Source organism: Anomalospiza imberbis, chromosome 4 (assembly GCF_031753505.1).
Source record: "Anomalospiza imberbis isolate Cuckoo-Finch-1a 21T00152 chromosome 4, ASM3175350v1, whole genome shotgun sequence".
Taxonomy (NCBI): Eukaryota; Metazoa; Chordata; class Aves; order Passeriformes; family Viduidae; genus Anomalospiza; species Anomalospiza imberbis.
This window is the reverse complement of record NC_089684.1, coordinates 70576012-70595997: the sequence shown is the minus strand read 5'-3', so window position 1 is coordinate 70595997 and position 19986 is coordinate 70576012. Positions and strand designations below refer to the sequence as shown.

General features: G+C 47.9%; 1 protein-coding gene and 1 long non-coding RNA gene across 2 annotated transcripts in view; both read left to right on the top strand.

Annotated features, from left to right (window-relative positions):
• Positions 1-19986, top strand: part of DDRGK1 (DDRGK domain containing 1) — a 224203-nt gene that overhangs the window by 186165 nt on the left and 18052 nt on the right. Inside the window, exons 2-3 of the mRNA XM_068189065.1 lie at positions 2428-2518; positions 9119-9283. Coding sequence (XP_068045166.1) covers positions 2431-2518; positions 9119-9283 — 253 coding nt within the window. The 5' untranslated portion in view covers positions 2428-2430. The remainder of the gene's footprint in view (positions 1-2427; positions 2519-9118; positions 9284-19986) is intronic.
• On the top strand, positions 9290-19845 carry LOC137473239 (uncharacterized). Its single transcript, XR_010998667.1, has 2 exons — positions 9290-12457; positions 13103-19845. It is a non-coding gene; the product is annotated as an uncharacterized lncRNA (long non-coding RNA).

Genomic DNA, 19986 nt, shown 5'->3' with positions numbered 1-19986 from the left:
AGTGACACAAGTGTGTGCTGGCTGCCTGCAGGGCTGGATGACAAAGGGGCTCTGGGAGCCCCCAGCTTCCCCAGGCCTGCTTTAGCCAAAGCTCAGCCTGAGGGGGCGTTGGGGTGGGTGAGAAGCTCCACGTGGCCCAGCCAGAGCCCTCCGTGTCTTCATCCCCAGCGTGGGCAGCAGGGGAAGGGGATTCTGCAGGTGAGAGCCCACCTGCAGAGCTGCTCCAGCCCTGGGGCCAACAGCAGGAGGACGTGGAGTGTGGGAATCCAGAGCATCCCTGTGGCTGCCCTGGAAGGTCTGGGACCCTGGCAGGGGGTCAGGAACCCCCTGTACAGAGCCCCGAGAGACACTGTCTCTGATCTCTGTCCATGGAAAAGAGTTTTCAATCCTTCAGGATGAATTCCAAGCTCTGAGTGTTTGATAGAAGTAGTAATTAGTGTGGCACGGGCGCAAAAGTAGAATTTTAGGATTCTAGGTAAGGGGTTCAAAGGAGGCAAGATGGAGGAAACTGGGCGTGCCTTGTCTTTTTTCTTCTTCTTCATGCCCTCCATGTTTCACCGTGGTGTTGGCATTTTTCTGTTGGTTTGGGCTGGGGACACACTGTTCAACACGGGTGATGGGTATTGGCACGTTATTGTAAATACAGCACACGTAGTTTTTGGTACATAATGTTTGTAACATCCCACTGAGGGCAGAGCCCCGCACGCTGTCCTGCAGGACAGACCTGCTGCAGGGCAGAGAGAAAATATTGTAGATAAGAAAGAATAAACAACCTTGAAAACCAGCACAGACGAATTACGACTCCTCCTTTGGCAGCGGGGCTGAAAGACAGAGACTTTCTACAATCTCGGGAGCATCTGAATATCACAGATCCTGACAGTGGAGCTGCTGGGGGGAGTCCAGAGGAGGCCACGGAGATGCTCCAAGGGCTGGGGCCAGGCTGGGAGAGCTGCACAGGTGCTCACCTGGAGAAGGGAAGACTCCAGGGGGAATTTAGAGCCCCTTGCAGGGCCTAAAGGGGCTCCAGGAGAGCTGGAGAGGGACCTGGGGACAAGGGATGGAGGGACAGGACACAGGGAATGGCTCCCACTGCCAGAGGGCAGGGATGGATGGGATATTGGGCAGGAATTGTTCCCTGTGAGGGTGGGCAGGCCCTGGCACAGGGTGCCCAGAGAAGCTGTGGCTGCCCCTGGATCCCTGGAACTGTCCAAGGCCAGGCTGGATGGGGCTTGGAGCACCCTGGGCTAGTGGAAGGTGTCCCTGCCCATGGCAGGGGGTGGAACGAGATGAGCTTTAAGGTTCTTCTAAGCCAAGCCATTCCACGATTCTATGAATGATCCCCAAAATAAGATTTTTGAAAGGCTATTACTGAAATAAAGCTTTGCCTTAAACATTCAGCCTGTAGTTCTGCTCTTTTTTGAGGGCTTCCCACCGTGTTGCTGGTTCTGCATTGCTAAAATTCAGCAAATCCCTCAGCAGAAGCCGCTTTCCATCTGCTGACAGATCTGAACTCATCTCGAGCTCGTGACAGGGACACAGGCAGCTGTGGAGCCCACAGCAACGACTAATTAGCTAAAGCAGTGCTTTTGATCACCTTTAGGTGTCCCATAGCCTCTAATTTGCATATTCAATTTATTTAAAACACTTTCCCCCACCAAGAGTGCTTTAAACAGTCACACTGAAAAGTATTTCTGAAGCAAGAAAGGGCTTGATCAGCCAGAACTTCACAACCACAAAGTGAACATGGGTAAAGCCTAAAAACACTTCTCACTCATAGGACTGGGGCAGAGCCTGACAAAGTTTCGGATCTAACAGTGGGCGACCATGCAAAGGGGGGAAATGTCTCCTCTATCTCCAGTGCAAGCTTCTGCATCTTTTTGTGCACTTTTGGTTCAGGCCAGGTCAGGACATCACTCCTGACACGCTGCTGAGCCAGGCAGCTCCAGCTTCATCCCATTCCCAGATTCCAGAGACCTAAAGGCAGAAGACAGAAATTACTCAGAGGTGTAATTTAAGTTTCACCGTTGCCCCGGTCACCCCGATGGCTGCCAGGGCCTGCCTGGGGCGGACCCGGTGCGGGGTCACGGCTGAGGATCTCCCCAGCTTGGGGCCAGCAGCCGTGCCGGGCGGCCAGGCCCGCGGGCGCCGTGCCCTCGGCCGGTTTTGCCCCATGGTTTTAAATTTCTCCTCTGACTCCGGCTTTAATTCCGCCTTTAATTCCTTTTCCCGCGCCCTCCCTCAGCGCCCGCCTCACGGCCGAGCCAGGACCCCTCCCGCGGGCTGCCCGCGCCGCGCCTGCCCCATCGCAGCGCGCCCGCCGCGCCGCGCCGCCACAGGCGCCCCGCGGGGCAGCCCGCGCGCGGGGGGCCTTGCGGCAGGGGAAGGGGGCGGGGCGCACGGAGGGTGCTGGGGGCGGGGCCGGGGCTCGGGATGGACGCGGTTCTGCTCGCCGCCGCTGCCGTGCTGCTCGCCGTCCTTCTCTTCTTCGCCACCCGCCTCCGCGACCAAGCCAGGGCAGGTGGGTCGCGGCGCCGAGCGGACCGGCCGGGCCTCCCTCCCGCCCCCCACACACACCCCGCGGGCCCGTTGCGGTGGGCGCGGCCCTGCTCTCAACCGGGGGCGCGTTTCTCGGGAGCCGCCAGGGGGCGCCGCGCCTCGGGCGGCCGCCGAGGGGCACCCGCCGTGCTGGGGGGCAGCGGGGATTTTGGGGGGTCCCGAGGGGTTTTGGGGTGTCCCGGGGAGGGTTCCGGGGGGATGTCCCGGCGTCTTAACCCCGCGCTCCGCCCGGGCTGCCCCGCGGGCGCCGAGGCCTCGTCCGCTGCTGCTGGGGGTTCGCGGCCTGAGGCGGCCCCAAGGGTGAGGGGCGCCAGGGTTGGAGGTCTGAGTTCTCTGCCAGCGGCTTTGGGACTGGGAAGGTGTCCCTGAGGTTCCTTCGGATGAGCGGGGAATGGAGGGCAGATCCCCGAGGCTCGGGGTCGGCGCGCAGGGTGTCGGTGGAGGCCTGCCACGAGTGGTGCCCCCAGGGTTCTGTACTTAGCGTTTGGAGCTTGTTCAGCGGGGACTTGGACTAAGGGGTCGGTGCTCCCTCAGCAAGTCCGCTGATGGTGCAAAACAAGGAAGGGCCGATGTCTCGGAGGGGCTTTGACAGGCAGAGAAGAGCCTTCCGAAATTCAGCACGGTGCAGTTCAGGACCTGCGAGTGGGGAGAACAGCCCCGAGCACCGGCAGACGCTGGGCTGTGACTTCGTGGGAAGGACCTGGGTGTCCTGGTGGACAGCGAGCTGTCCCTGAGCCAGCAGCGTTCCCTTGTGCCAAGGATGCCAAGGGGATCCCGGGATGAGAGCGTTTTCGGCAGGTCAGGGAGTGATCCTGCCCCTCTGCTCAGCCCTGCGAGGCACAGCCCGGGTGCTGTGTCCAGTTTTGGGCTCCTCAGGAACGGATGGACCAGCAGAGGCTGTGAGGATGATGAAGGGGCTGCTGGAGCATTTCCTGATCAGGAAAGGCTGAGGAAGCTGGGGCTGTTCAGCCTGGAGAAGAGAAAACTGAGAGGGGACTTCATCCATGTCCAGCAGTGTCTGCAGGGAGGGCGCAGAGCAGGACCCAGCAATGGCACAGCAGGCACAGGCAGGAACTGAAGCTCCAGCTGAACACGAGGAAGAATTTCTTTACTGGGAGCACTGGAAAAGATTGCCCAGAGAGGGAGGCTGCAGAGTTTCCCTCACTGGAGATACTCCAGAGCCATCTGGAGTCAATCCTGTGCCATGTCCCACTTCTGCTCCTTTCCCACCTCACCCAGTGCACTCCTGGGGCTGTGGGAAGCAGGTGGATGATGCAGCACTTCCAGCCCTGTGTCACTGCTGAGCAGTGTTAGATCAGAGAATCTGGGCTGGAAAAAAACCTTTAAAATCACTGAGTCCAACCATAAGCAACACTGCCAGTCCACTGTGGTGGAGGTGACCTTGTGTGGGTGGGAATTGAGTGTTGTGGGAGGGAGTCAGGTGTGGTGTCAACTCACTGACCTTGTTGTGTTCTCACAGTGGAAGGAGTGAGCTTGTTTGGCTGCCAGGTGTCAAATTAAGATGTTCAGCCAGGACAAACTCTGAACTCCTGGTCAATACTTCCACAGATTTTGGGGATATGGGGTGTTTTGGGGTTGGAATTTCTATTCTTTTTCTTTTGGGGGAGTCGCTTTGATAATTTTTAATTAAGAGGTAAAACCAGCACACATTTAATATAAACACAGTCACTCAGTGCAACGCTGTGCTGGAAAGGGATCTGTGTTAAAAGGAGATTTTGGTGATAATAATTAAATTTTCCAACACATTTCTCACACACCTCTGCTTCCACAGACCTGGTCTAAATCTTTCTCTTGGAAAGGTTTGGAAACTGATGTAATTTCATTGCATTCCTGTGAATGAAGAGATGAACGTTTGGTAAAAGTGAGGGATGCATGTCCTGGAGAAATACATCATTTCCTGAGATGGAATCCTGTCAGGGTAAATCAGGGGCTGTGGGGCTTGGGAGGATTTCTTTTCTCTTTAAGCATTCAGAGCTCTAAACTGAAGCCCAAGCATTTGTTTTAAATAGTGTGAATTATTAAAAAAAAAAAAAAACAAACTTGAATACTGATTTTGAGCAAGTTGGTTGAAGTTAATTTACATTCAGGACAATTTCATTCTCTTGAAGCCTTTTTTAGTGGTAACTTTTTGACATTTCCATGCTTTTTTTTTTTTTTTTACTGTGCTTTTAAGATATTTTTTTACTTTAATATATTGTTTTCTGTCATGATAAAGCCCTTCACAGAATTTCAGCTGCTGGGCATGACTTTTTTCTCTGTACACAATAGAAATTATTTTTCAGAACCATGGGGACTGTGGTGTATTTAATAGCCACAAAATTTAGTTTAAAGCAGGAATTTCCTTTTCTAGTCGATGTTCTTAGGTGGAAAATGGAAGCTGCCACAATTCTGCCAATAAATCCTTGTTGCTACCTGAAAAGGACTTGAAACCAGGGACATTGGACCTAAAGAAGTGGTGGGAGCTCTCACCTTTATTTTGTTAACGTGCAGGGATTGGGGCAGCAGCTTCCTTTTGTGTTATCTCATGGAAATTGGCTTTTCAAAATGTTCAACACTTGCCTGCTTTGGGGAGCTGAGGCTCAGGAGAGGTAAATCCTGTGCCTTTGCATTTCTTTGAAAGGTCACTTGAAGCAGCACGTTGTTTCCAGCAGATTCATGCCTGGACTTGTTCTACTGAAAATAATTAAAAAAAAAAAAGTGGCATTTCTTGATTTTACACGTGGCTGCCACTTCTCTTTCTGATAAGCTCCACTGGCCCAAAGCACCTCCTTGGGAAGCTTCCACCTATTGAATTTTGAATCCCTCTCTGAATTTCAGAGGTTTTGCACGGTGGCAGAAGGTGCTGGATGGTGCCACCACGTGTGAGGGTGCAGCAGGTGGAGCTCTGTCCCTGTCCCTGCAGCCCTGAACTGCCTCCATTCCTGCCAGCCCAGGTGTCACCTGCTCACCTGATGGAACTGAGAGGAAGGTGCTGTGATAGGCGAGGGGTTGTTCTCTAGAAATGCATCTCTGCTGTAAGCAAAAGTTGGCACAATTTCGTGAAGGGGCAGATTTTTACCTGGAGAGTATAAAACGAGGTCCTGATCTGAGCTCTGATTGACTCCGTGGTGTTTTTTTGCAGTGGTGCTTCACATGCAGCTCGGGAAAGATTTCTGCTTGTGGAGCACAGTTCAGTTCTCTCTCCCTTCAGGAAGGAGACACAACCAGAGTCTCAGAGCTGCTGCTGTGCCCTGGCTGACAAGTCAGCTGAAATAATCTCTTGCCTGCACTGGTGCTTCCTGAACACTGAGGCAGAGCTGCTGTGCCCAGCACAAAAATGTTCTTGGGTTTTCAGGGCTGAGTCAGACCCTGGACACCACAAATACAAATTGAGCCCTTGTCCCTTTCCCAGACAGCTGTTGAGTGTTCTGTTTGTATAACCTGTTAATTTGAGGGGTTTATCTCATTAATTCAGCCTGGCCTGTCATTCTGCAAAGCTTGTGGATGGCTTGTGTCACCTCTTTAATGCTGGCCGTTAATTTTCACTCAGATGGCTCTGGATCAAGGCTAATTAGTGGTTGTGTGACTAATCTCTGCATGATCTGACTAGCCTGGGGTGCCACTGCTGAGACCTCTGCAGCTCCAGGAAAATGAAGAGATGCGCTCAGATAAGTGCAGCAGCCAAACCCCGCCCTGTGCTGGAGGAGGTGAAAAAAAAAAAAAAAACCCAGCAGGGCCAGACCCCAGAGCAAATCGTTCTTGAGCTCAGATCTGATGGTCAGTCCCGTCCCAAAGAAAAGGAAAAGTCATTTTTAAGTGTGTCCTCTGTTGTGTGAAGCCTCCTCTCTGTGTGCCACCAGTGTGTGACACAGCTCAGGGGGAGGGAGAGCACAGCTGAGCAACAAATGCTGTGTCTGGAGTCACGTAGGCAAAGCCCTGACCCCTGAGGGAGCAGGTCCAGGTGTGTTACAGCAGAGCACGGGAAATGAGGATTTTTTCCTACTCCTGTGAAGGACAGGGAGAAATGCAGTGAGTAACATTCATATTTTCCAAATCCCTGCCCAGCTGAGTGCCTGGCAAACAGAAGCTCTAGAATGCTCGACTCAGGTTGGAAAAGCCCTCTAAGATCATCCAGTCCACTGCCAAGGCCACCACTGACCCACGTCCCCAAGTGCCACATCCACACAGCTTCTAAATCCCTCCAAGGATGGGGGCTCCACCACTGCCCTGGGCAGCTGTGCCAGGAATGGACACCCTTTCCATGAAGAAATTTTCCCAAATATCCAATCTGACCCTCCCCTGGCCCAGCCTGAGGCCGTTCCCTCTCCTCCTGTCCCTGTTCCCTGGGAGCAGAGCCCGACCCCCCCTGGCTGTCCCCTCCTGTCAGGAGTTGTGCAGAGCCACAAGGTCCCCCCTGAGCCTACTTTTCTCCAAGCTGAGCCCCTTTCCAGCTCCTTCAGCTGCTCCTGGTGCTCCAGACCCTTCCCCAGCTCAATTCTCTTCCCTGGATTCTCTCCAGCCCCCCCAGGTCTTTCTTACTGGGAGTGGCTCAAAAACTGCCCCCAGGACTGGAGGTGCCCCAGCACAGGGGACAGGCACTGCCCTGGCCCTGCTGCCACAAGCCAGGTGTCACTGGCTCATGTTCAGCCAGCTGTGTGCTGCAGAAAAAGAAGCTGCAGTCAGAAGAAATATTTTAGAGACTGGAAGGAAGAAAAAAATCTTCATTAAAACATTTCCTGCTAAATATCAATCCATAGTGGCTTGGTGTCTTCTGTTAATGTGCACGTTTTGGAGATGTGACAGATATTGTCCAGCAGCTGCCCTGTGTGTTTGACTGTGATATGGGTCAGGTGTGGTGGGGTTTAGTACATCCTGAGCCCACTGGTCACTTTGAGGAATTACTGAGTCTCCTGTAGAGAGTTAAATGGAAAAAAGCAGAGAGCTTGGTTCACACGTTTTTCTCTGTGAGTGTTGAGCTCTTCGGTTTGAAATAAATACATGGCTTATAAATAGATTCCTCTTTCATAAAATGCAAAGCAGTCTCTGTTTCACAGGACAACAGGAACCAAAACCAGAATGAATGAGGCTGGAACCGCACAGCTGAGCTGCTGGGCACGACCATCTTGGGAATCAGTGAAGCTTGCAGGTGGAAGGATGCTGAGGTTTGAATTGCAGCATATCTCAAGAACTTAGGAAGTGAAATGCTGCATTTGTATAAAAAGCTTTTTGCAGAGCATTTTTGGCATTTGTCAGTGTCCAAGTGATCTGCTGCTCTGCCTTTCCAGGAGAATGTTTCCTGTAGCAATGAGCTGTGGATAGCACTGGGCAAGCCTTGAAGCAGCATTCTGGCATCTCTGCACTCAGTGATTTCTCACAGCCCTGTTCTGTCTGCACAGGTGGATGGGACCAGGAGGGTGACAGCAGTGTGACAGGGCAGTGGCTCAGCTCCAAGGGGGCCTGCTGCCATCCCTGTGACATCTCTGCTGGCCAAAGCCTGCCCCAGGTGGCTCTGCTGTGCAGCCCTGCTGAGCTGGAGGCTGCAGCCTGTCCTTATCAGCCCCACAGTCAGCGCTTTGAAGGCTGAGATAACTGAGGTGAGCTGCAGGCACGCCTTTGGTGCTGCACAGCTTCACTCATCACGAATCCCATTTTCTGATGGCAGATATGCTAACAGGAGGTTTTTTAGGAGGGCATTGTTTGGATGGGGGAGCTGGAGACTTGGCATAGTGTGCAAAGCATTTTGTGCTCCTGCTGGGACACAACATAATCTGTCAGATCACCAAATAAATGTGTCCTGAGTTGGAGTAAGTGAGTTGTTCTGCAGTTTTCCATGAGACCATTTGAATATTTGCTTGAATTAAAGCTTAAAAGTTAATATTTTGCAGGATTGAGCAGGTAACAAATATCAGTTAGGCTTATCAACAGAATATGCAAAGCAGGTATCAAGGATGATGATATTTTACCATTATGTGGTTTTGGGTTTTGTTTTTTTTTTGGTTTTTTTTTTTTTTTTTTTTTTGGTGGTTTTTTTTTTTGTTGCATTACTGCCACAGTTAAAAGCAACAGGAAGCCTTAAAAAAATCTGAGAGTTTTCTATGGAAAACTTCTGAAATTAACCCACTAGTCGGTTCCATCTCCCAGCTGCTTCTGTTAGGATACTCTTCATTTGCCAGATCTTAATTAGTAACTGCAGCATATACAGAGAAGATGGCAGTGAGAGCTGCAGTGGCCCTTAGTGTCCTGTTTGTACCTACCTGTGATCTGGGGAGTTTAAATCAGCAGGGCAGAATGAAGTGTTTATTTCAGCTGTAATTTGTGATCCTTGTTTGCTCTTCAGGTTTTGCTCCATGTGTAGTAATTTCCACATTCCTCTCTGAAACATTCAGCCTCTGAGCTTTCAATCACATGAATCTACATTACACAAGTACAAATTAAAATTTAAAAAAATCAGAATACTTTAGAAAGAAAACCACACTTTTAGGTCTGTGCTGTTCGGTAACTCAGAAACAGAGGCGCAAGGGAAAGCCAGCTTTAATAGGAATATTTTCTTTCCTTCTTGCAGCTGATGAGGAGCACCAGCAGAATGTGGCAGCAGCAGCAGCAGCGGGGGCCAGGCCCCGGCCCCACGGGGAGGAACGGGCAGAGGGGATGCCCCGGCGCCGCAGGAACATGGGCAGCAGGCTGATGGCCCAGAGGAGAGCCCAGCAGGCACAGGAGTGGCTGGAAGGTAACTCTGCCTTCAGCTCATCTTGCAGACATTGAAACAAGCCTTCACAGCAGGTGTTAACGCTGGGGAAGGGGTGCAGCTGCCTCCTGGAGGAAGTTGTTGAGTTTTGCTGATGGATTATTTACAGTTTCACCACAATCTGTCTTCTCTCCCTGCATCATCACTTTTCTCTATATACCCCTTACATTAAACCTCTGCCTCCTCCTGAGGTGAATCCTGGCTATTTGTGGTGCCAGACTATTCACATCCTTCCTAAAAATTTTTGTATTTCCTTCTTAGCCGTGCAGGGAATTAAATTACCTTAAATTAAGTGACCTTATCACTCTCTACAGCCACCTGAAAGGTGGCTGTGCTCAGGTGGGGTTGGTCTCTTTCTCCAGGCAGCACTGACAGAACCAGAGGACACAGTCTCAAGCTGCATCAAGGGAAATACAGGATGGATATTAGGAAAAAGTTTTTCAGAGAAAGAGTGATAAAGTACTGGAATTCTCTGCCCAGGGAGGTGGTGGAGTCACCATCCCTGGATGTGTTTAACAAAGCCTGGATGTGGCACTGGGTGCCAGGGTTTAGTTGAGGTGTTGGGGCTGGGTTGGACTCAATGATCTTGAAGGTCTCTTCCAACCTGGTCATTCTGTGAATTCTGTAAATTTGGGAAAACAGAATCCAGACCTTGCATTGAGTAACAAGCTGTAGTACATTACTGATTCCTTTTAAATTGGTGGGAAGCATTAATTCCCCAATGTAATCTCTGCAAAATGTGGAGTTCTCTGTCCAAGGAGCCAGGTGGTGGTCAGGATCAAGTGGAGAACCTGGAGATCACCACAGACTGCAGCATTTTGCCTGCAGGTTGTTGACAGTGTGTTGTGTAAATCCTGTGCTGGATTTACAGTTCACAGCTACATTTCTGTGGTGTGGTTACAGACAAAAATATGGTGATAAATAACATCTTTCTACACCCTGTAAGTATAATTCCCTTTTCTGGTGAAGCTTGACACATTATTCTCTTTATTGCTGGAGAGATGAGATCACCATGATTCACCCCCCTGGATTCTTTCTACTTTCAGATCGTGGGTGAAGTGTTCAGGCTTTCTGCTCAAGTGCTGGAATTTGCAGTGGAGATCAGGGTGTCTCTGTGGTGTGCAGGAGGTGAAACTACTGAGCACACACCTCTGTGATGCCTTCATTAGGGACTATTTGCACTTTGTTCAGCTTTTCTTGCCCTGCAGTTTGTAGGAAGCCTCACATTAGCAGGTGAATGTTCTTTTCCAGCTAATTATGTTCAACAGTTTCACAGATGGAGCTTGGACAGGTGTGAACTTTTCAACTTTGGTTATTTCTTCTCATGTGATAACATCCTGGAAAGAAAATGGAATCTAAAAATACTCAGTTTTCAACTCCAGACATCAAAAGTTTGAATGCTGAAGGCCGACAGTGAAGCTGTCAAAGCAAATGGCTTATCTTATCTTACTTTGTCACTTTAGCAATAGAAGAATCTGTGTCATTGGGCTTTATAAATAATTCTATTGCATCTTTCTGTACATCAGATGCAAGTTCCCTTTGAAATGACATGCCTTCTTTTATTTGTTTTCCTTAATTTCTTACCCAAATTAAAGCAGCTTCTTGCTCTTTGCCTCTGTGGGCGGTTATATTCATATTTTGGGATGGATTTTCCAAGTGGCTGAGCACAGGTGCACAGCAGGAACAGCAAAGCCTTTGGAGAGTGAGCACAGACTTGGGCAGAGGAGCTGTGGAGAGAAGCAGCTGTCCCTGCTTCCCCAGCACCGAGGTGCTCAGTGACCAGTGGCCATTATTAATTGGGATTAGCCACCCTCTGTGCTGCAAATCCTTCAGCCTGGCTCTAAGCTACCTGTCTTAGTGTAAGGTTTGGGTTTTCCCCTTACAAAAGGATGTGTTGAATGTTATAAAGCCCTCTCTGTGAACATGTGGCACAAGCCTGGAATCACTCTGGGATTTATCACTTTTTTTTTTGCATTTTTTCGCATTTTCTCTGTGTCACACTGCAGTATAGAGCAGTTTTGCCTAATTACTGCTTGCATTTGAACCAGCTGGAATGGCAAGTTCTCTCCACAGCAGAGTTTTGTGCTAAAGAATTTGTTGACTCCTTGGAAAAGGAGCCCAGTGCAGCACTAAGGCTGCAGAGCAAAATTATTTGACAATTTTGGCAGAAACACCAAACCCAAGCCAGTCTGGTTTCTCCACTCTTGCCTTTGAAAACTTCTGAACATCTGCAACCAAAGCAGATTTTTTTGTTTGTTTGTTTGTTTGAATTTGTTGCAAATTTTTACTGGTACATTTCTGTTCCGTTTGTGGAATTTCCACTCTGGGCCTGTGCTGAACTTTGGGCAAAGCTGCCTGATCCTTCTGTCTATCACTCTGACTTCTGCCAAGAAGTGATTTCTTCACCAAGCCATGGCTGCAAGAAGCTGAGCAGTGACCTCAGGGTGGGTGTGAGGATGCCCTGACCATCCCTGTGTCCCTGTGATAGTCACAAAGTGCAGCCAGGTAGGAAGTGCTGTTGCCACCTAAGAGTTCTGCCTGTTGGGAGCCAGTTCTGCTGACTAGGAAATGTCCTCAAAGCTGCACTTGCAGACTTTGGAGTTGTGGTTAACATGAGGGTTTTCTGTTTTCCATCTAACAATCAGATTTCAATTGCAGAATGAGAAAGAAGCTTTGAGGGTAAAGTTGTGGCCCACGGTTTCTGCTGCCTGTGCTGGGCTGCTGCATTTGTGCCAGGACTCAAATCTCTCACAGAGCAGTGGGGGAGGAAAAGCAACCCCAAACCCTGGGCACTAAAATCAAAACCTTGAAAACGCCATTGTCCCTTCTGTAGCTTAAATTTTACTTGCAGGTCTGGATAAGGAGTAATTTAATACAGACAGAGATAGTAAATTATTATTTTCAACATTCACATCGACACCCACTGCATTTTGGAGCAGAAAGTGACCCATCCATCTGATATTTACATCAAAAACTTAATTTCCTCTCGAGTGACAAGAAACTCGTGGGGATGAAATAATGACAGGTGCAGTTGGGATGTCTTGATCCAGCTGTGCTAAAAATAGTGAGGGTGAGGGTTTTCTGTCACTTGGAGGGGTGTCTCAGGCCAAAACCAGGTTGTAATTCTTCAGCTTGCTGGGGTAGCTAATTAAATTAGTTATAGGATGTGGAAACCCAGGGCAAGGGGAATATTTCTGTGTCTGCCCTGAGGGGTTCTGACTCCCAGGGAAGCACTGACTTTGACCCTCATTCATGGAGAAAGCTTCCAAAGCCTCAAGATAAACTAGAGACCACAAAAGTGTGAAATAGATTATAGAGAGTAGTATAGTATGCCACTTGGGTGAGAAATTTAGGTTTTAGGATTTTTAGTATGTTGCAGATGGGAACAAGATGGAGGGTATAAGGTGTTGTCTCGAGTTCCTTTTTCTTCCTTCTTCTTCATGGGTTTGGGTGGTATCTTGTAATTGGGTAGAAAAATCCACATTGCGGGTCTTTAGGGGTCAGTTATTGGGTTAGAAAGAGAAACAATCCAGGTGTCACTTCTTAATTGGGCAATTTAGTTTTTGATTAGGCTTAAAAGGCCTTGTGCCACGAGGTCGTTAGCCATTTTTGTGCTGTTTTCCAGCATGCAAGGTCTGGTGCAGACAAGCTTGCTGAAGTTTTGATAAGATAACAATAAAACAAGAACCTGAAGACTGAAAAAGTTCTGTGTGTGTCCTTTTCCTGACACAGAACTGCTCCAGGAGGGTTTCCCCACTCAGGGGAGCCCCCAGGGAGTGGCCCAACTTGGGGCCAACAAAGCCATAAGATTGCCACAGACAGACAATAGTGCAGTAGCAAATATCTTGACTTTCCTCCCAGAGGGAAAACCCATCTGGTGCTGGGTGCCTGATTCCCAGGGTTCATGTGGGCTGTGCTGTGGGACAGACCTAGCCAGGTGCCCACCCTGCCTCAGTTTCCTGAGCAGTGTTTCTCAGTGAGTGCTCCAAGGAGGTCACCTGTCAGGAGAACATCAGCACCTGCAGATACCCTCTGATGAGCAAAGATTGCTGGGAGATGGTTCTCCTTGGTGACAAAGTAATTCTCAAAATGACTGGGACCTCTGAGCTGTGACTTTCAGGCTGGCTTTAGAAAAATGATTTTGATTGCCTCAAATTGCCCAATTTAATTCCAGCCAGAGCACTCCTGCCTTTCCTGCAGCCCTCTGCAATCTGGGAGTCTTGTTAAAAGCCTTTGTGCTCTTCACATTGGAGCAGGGTGCCTGCTCCTTTCCCTGTGGAAAAGGAGTCTGGGAGGAGAGTTGTGTATTCATGTGGTTAGGTTGAGATCCCAGCTAGCAGACTTAATGAACTCTGTGTGTCTTAATTTAAATTGAATCCAGACAGAGGTGGCTTTGTGGACTGGCTGCAGCCAAGATGAAAATGCTGCAAGGCATAAATGGGTGAGGATTTCAGGCATTAATCATTTAGGGCAAGAGAGGCCAAGCTAAGCAGTGGGAGAAGGGGATAAATTGGAGTTGGAGTGAGGGTTGTTTGGGTCATGTGGCAGTGTAAATACCATTACCCATTTCCAATTTCAAATTCCTTTTAATCACCATCCAAGGAGGGTGTGCTTGGCTCTTGTTTTTGCCTGACTGATGCTCTAAGTGCATCCACTTGGATTCTGCTCACCTCTGGGTGGACATAAGGGCGTTTTGTTGTGAGCTTTGCCTTGGTTGCTGATCATGTGCAGAAAAAATACTTGTCCAGCTCTCCAGTTGAGCTTGACCCTCCAAACCTGCTCCTGGTCCTTGAACACTGCAAAGAGCTCAGAGGTGAAGAAGGTGCTTCTCCTGAGACTGCATTTTGGAGCACAAAGTGACCCATCCATCTGATATTTACATCAGAAACGTAATTTCCTCTCAAGTGACAAGAAACTCATGAGGATGAAATGATGGCAGGTACAGTTGGGTTGTCTTGATCCAGCTGTGCTGAAAATAGTGAGTGTGACGGTTTTCTGTCACTTGGAGGGGTGTCTCAGGCCAAAACTTTTATGCTGTTGATGTGAGGGAGAGAGAAACTGGTGATTATAACTGCCCTAAATCATGGTGTGGTGAACAAGAAAACCAGACTTGTGTAAGAAATGCCAGCACTTTCCAAAGTGCCACAGAACAGGGACCACTGGGTCTGCTGGGGGTGTGGCTGAAAAAGAAAGGAAAAGGGAAGGACGTGCCAGAAAAGCCTCAGCAGCCCAGTCCATTTCCAGGAGTATTTTTCAAGGGTTTGAATTGGAAAGACACTTCTTTTCACATCTTCAAAATGACCTCTTTGACTTGTTGCCAAGAAATGGGGCTTTGTATGGATTGTTTTTTTGGTTTGGTTTTTTTAACAAACAGAAAGTAAGGACTCCCTCAAAGAAATAATCTGCTTTTGTCAGGTTGCTTTTATTATTTACCCCAATCTATGGGCTCTCTACTTGTGGCAGCAGCATAAAACTCCCAAAGGTTAAATATCCCAACAACTGTGTGACTTTTCTCTGAGCTTTTAGCATTGTGCAGCTGAGCACAAGTGTTGGAATCTCCAGTACAGTGAATATTTGTTTAAATTATTTTACTTCCACAGCATCAGTAATGATAAATCCAGCAGCTTTTGACAGTCTGAGTGCTCGAGCTTGTAAAATAAAACATGATAAAGAAAAGTTTGTGAGTGCAATGTAAATGAAATTGTAAGTTCCTCTCTTCTTTTGCATGGCAAGGTTTGGAGATCAGAATCTCACATTTTTCTTTTTAAGTATTAATCACCATAGAGGGAAAGAAAGCAAAAAGCAATGTATGAAAAGTTTTTAAAATTATAATAAGAGGGCATTTTAAAATGCTCTTTATTGCTCTGTTTGGCATCTAAACTCAGCATTCAAATCTTGCAGCTAAAAAAATCTTCTATGAGTGTTTTCTGCTACTTTTTTTGGAAAAATAATATAAAAATAATGCTTCATCCCCACTGAGTGATGGATATTGTGCATAAGTTCAAGGAGAATGTGTTTGTGCTGAAATCTCTTAAAATAAGCACTTTTTCTGAGCACTGAAAGATCTGGAAAATGTGTAAATTTAGAAGCAGTGATGTGGTCCCACGCTGTTCTTGTGAAATGGAGCTGCGTTCATTGGCGTAGTAGTTGAAATTATTTTAATGCTTAATCAGTAGGAAAACCTTTCTAGTACAGTTAAACTTTGACTAATATCCCAACTAGTGAATCAAAAGTCAGTTTTGCCTTGGTGCTACTCCTCCAGTGAGTTTGGTGTTGTCAGAGTGCCCCCAGTGAGTGTCTGATCCCGTTCAGGCACAGCCAGGCTGTGGAGGAGGGGTCCTGTGGTTTCTCACTTCTGCCAGATGGTTTTAGATGAGAATAAACTTCACATTCTGCTCTTAAGGTCTGGGCTTTGTGTCTACTGCACTTTTCTGCCCTAAGTGTTGTCTGCTTTTGTGGTTTTAGATTAATAAACTGGTTTCTTGTTCAGTTTCTAAATTAAAAAATGAAAAACACAAAAATTAAGGCTAGTTATTAGACTATAATTAATCCCACCAGAGGATCGTGTTACTGGGGAATGGCCACACCTTTCCAGTGGCTGGTGTCACACATCTGTTGGGTATTAATTACATGCTGTTAATAACATCTTCTCCTTTTGCCTGGCATCTTTCCCCCCCCCTCCTTTCTCTTACTCCTTTTGTTAGGTGCTGCATAAACAGTAAATAAGGCTGCTGGCTGTGCCCAAAGGACTTTCTGTGAGTAGCCACCTGTGCAACTCTCATTCTTTTGCATGGATGGGAATCCATTTGCTTCACCCAAAATTTAAAAGGAAGCAAGACAAGGACAGCTAGACCAGGTTGGATGGGACTTGGATAAACGTGGGAGTGGCAGTGGGGTTGGAACGAGATGATCTTTAAGGTCCTTTCCAATCCAAACCATTCTGTGATTCTGGGATAACTAAAATACACAATGCTGATTGTTTATTTTGGAAGTTTTTCTCTATTCTGTGTACAGTACAGAATTCTACTAAATTTTTGTCCTGATGGAGAACATCAGCACTCCAGCACATTTTCTAAAGGTACTGGGAAGTATTTTTAAAAAGAAGTCTGTAAATTTCCAGCAGTTCAGACACCTGTGTGACTGATAACTTCCCTGTTGTGCTGCCTCTCAGTATGTTCAAAATACCAATGAAAAGCAAAATTTCCCTGAAGCTTCCTCTCAGCCGGCCAGCTGAGAACCCCACGTTTGTGTAAAGCAGAGTGTGTCACACTGGTTGTGCTTTCTGACTCTTGAGATGGGAGCTCCTGGGACTGTTGAAATCACAGAAATGATTGGAATTAATGTTAAAGCTCATCCAGTTCCACCCCCTGCCATATGCAGGGACAACTTCTACCATCCCAGGTTACTCCAAGCCCTGTCCAACCTGGCGTTGGACACTTCCAGGGATCCAGGGGCAGCCACAGCTTTTCTGGCAAATCCATTCTAGGGCCTCCCCACCCTCACAGGGGAAAAGTAATTCCCAGTATCCCATCTAAACCTGCTTTATTTCATATTTTAATGCTGTCAAGAGTGTGGGATTTCCCAACTGACACAAACCCAGGCTGCCCAAGCACAGCACTTGGGGGAGGCTAAACTGCTTTCATTACCTGACCCTCCTGCATCCCACCCAAGCTCAGGGACAGGTGGAGGCCAAGTTCCTATGGACTCACTCCCCACGGAGTCTCCTAGTGCTGTCACAGCCACGAGCGTGTGAAAAGTGATTGTCACAAGCTGCTGAAACAATCACTGCTTTATTAACATGAAATAAAGAATTGCTGGCTGTGTGCAGCACCCCCCCTGCTTTCGGTGGAGCCGTTCTGCTGTAACAACAAATGGATTCAGCAATGTTGCTGTGACTGTGTGTTTATGTTGCTGTCAGCATGTTCAGGTGTATTTAGGAAATTTCCAAGAGTTGTGCCGTCTGCAAAATCGGTCCGGAAATTTTCCCAGTCACTGGCCAGCAGCTCTCAGGTGGAGAACATCCAGGCCCACGGATCCTCTCTGTTCTGGGTCGAGTTTGAAGCGGTTTGTTCTCTGCAGGGGTCAGGCTGTCCTCCTCAGGAAGGATTCTTCTTGGGCTGGGATTCGATGCCAGATGTTCAGCCCAGCTGGTGAGCCAGTGTCGTGCCCTCCCAGGGACATCAAATCTCAGGGTCCGGGTGTTGAGGTGACCCCGAGAGTGTAAAAGTCCTCATTTCCCAGCCCGTGCAGCCAAAGGAGGAGCCTGAATGCATAGGATTGGCTTCTCAAGGTTGTTTATTTTCCTTATCTAGAACATTCTTTCTCTGCCCTGCTGAGCTCTGTCCAGCAGGTCGGCCATGGCATTCTGTCTGCCCTCAGGGCGGTGTTCACATTTTATACCAAAAACTCCGTGTGCCATGTTTACAAAAACGTGCCAATATCTGTCATCTATGTTGGACAGTCTGTACCTTAAACCAACAGAAAAGTGTCACCATCATAGCAAGACATGGAGGGCAAGGAGAAGGAGAAGGTCTGGACACACCCAAATCCCTCTATCTTGTACCCCCTTGAACCCCATTCTAAAAAAGCCCCAAAATTCTACTTTTTCACCCTGTGTTAATTCAACTACCACACTACTGAAACAAACCCTTGTGGCTTGTAATTCCTCACACAGAGTTGGCAGCTTTTTCCACGGGCTAAAATGGAAGCCACAGGTGTTTTTGACTTCGTGCCAAGGTCTCCGAGCCCCCTGCCAGGGTCTGGAGACAGCCAGGGCAGCCAGAGGGATGTGCTGGGTTCCCACAGGAGGCCAAGTTCCTATGGACTCACTCCCCACGGAGTCTCCTAGTGCTGTCACAGCCACGAGCGTGTGAAAAGTGATTGTCACAAGCTGCTGAAACAATCCCTGCTTTATTAACATGAAATAAAGAATTGCTGGCTGTGTGCAGCACCCTCCCTGCTTTCGGTGGAGCCGTTCTGCTGTAACAACAAATGGATTCAGCAATGTTGCTGTCAGCACGTTCAGGTTTATTTAGGAAATTTTAATTGCAGCCAGGTTTAGTGCCCTGGTGACCTTTGCAGCTCTGCTGAATCGTGCTCTGTCTGCATCCCCATTTCTGGCTTTTGATGGATGGAGCTCCACACACTGGAGGAAGCTTGGAGGAAATGGTGCTTAAGGGGTCACATGAGATGCTTCAAACAGGAGGAAAGAAATGCTTCTGAACAACAAAGGTGTGTTTGATCCAGGACTGGGGGAAAAAAAAAGCTTTAAAACAAGCCTTCCTTAGATTTCTGCCTCACGTCTGGCTCAGGTAATCTTAATATAGATGAAATCTGAGAAACCCTCAGGTGGAACAGTGTCATAGATGGTGTTTTATACTTGTGGTGTTTGCAAGAAATAATTTTCTAAACAATAATAGCAGAACTGTGCGGTTAATTTTGGAGTAATAACTGCTAGTGCTGGGTGTGCTCACCCATTGTGTTTGGAACTCATCTCAATGCAGTTTTTAAGATATAAATAAAATTATTTTAAGCATCATTAAAATTCTAGAAGCAACTGTGTCAGGTCTGAGTGTCCCTCCTTGCTCTGTGTGGTGCAGGAAGGGGGAACCCTTTTGATCATCTCAGTAATCAGACTCTGGTAATTCTCTGAAGCCCAGCTCAGCAACCAGGCTCATATTCATTCCATCTCCTGAAAACTGCTGTTATTTGAGAGCCACCTACACAGCTCTCAGATACATTTATTTCTCATGATGTCTTGGTAGTTTAACCATAGTCCCATTCTGTGTCTTGGAATTAGTAAAACAAGAGTGTTTCCAACCTAATTCTTCATAAAAAAGAAGTGGGAGTGTCATTCATCCATATGCTCCTTTCATAGCAGCTTTTTGGGTTCCCAAAAAAAAAAAGGGGACCAGGTGCTCTGGAGAGAGCTCCCTCCAGAAAACATCCTGGCACAAATCTCTTCCAGTTTGGATGTGAAGTCAGCATCAAGCAGAGCAGCACTGGGGATGCTCAAAGGCCCAGTTATTTTACCAAAAAGGGGAGCCATGTGTGAGAGTTTTCATTTTGAGCCTGCCATGACTGTGAATATGTTGTGTGGTGTTTGTGCAGTGAGCTGAGGATTTCTCTGGGAGTGTTGAGGTCAGTCCCCAGCACTTTGGTGGGATCAAGGACTGATTTTGACCAGCAAATAAAGTGGCCACATGTTCCTGAGCTTTGGGCAGGGAGGAAGTGGCTGCATTTAAAAGCACTTCTTCCTCAGCCCTTGAGTGAGCAGAAATCCTTATTTGCACACCCTTTGAGCATAAAACTCTTCATATTTCACCGTTGCAGAAATCACCTCTGTAAACACCCATTTGTCATACAACAGGCAAATGTTTACGTGTCATTTTCTTGCAGGCAGACCCAAGATTTGCATTTCAAGGATTTTTTCCCTTCATCCCTGAAAGGTTATTTCTGTCAGGCTAGAACCAGTGCAGGAGTGGGGTGCCTCTGATTCCCACTTTTTCAGTGGATGTCTGTTGTGCAAAGCCTGAGGGTAACTGGGAAGGAAGTCTCTGCAGGCCAGTGTTGAGCAGATAAATAATGACAACCATTAGCACAATTTATGTATCAGAGAAAGTCTATCTTTTAATTGTGGGAAGCAAGAAATACTTATGAAAAGCCTTCCTTCAAAGGATCAAGAA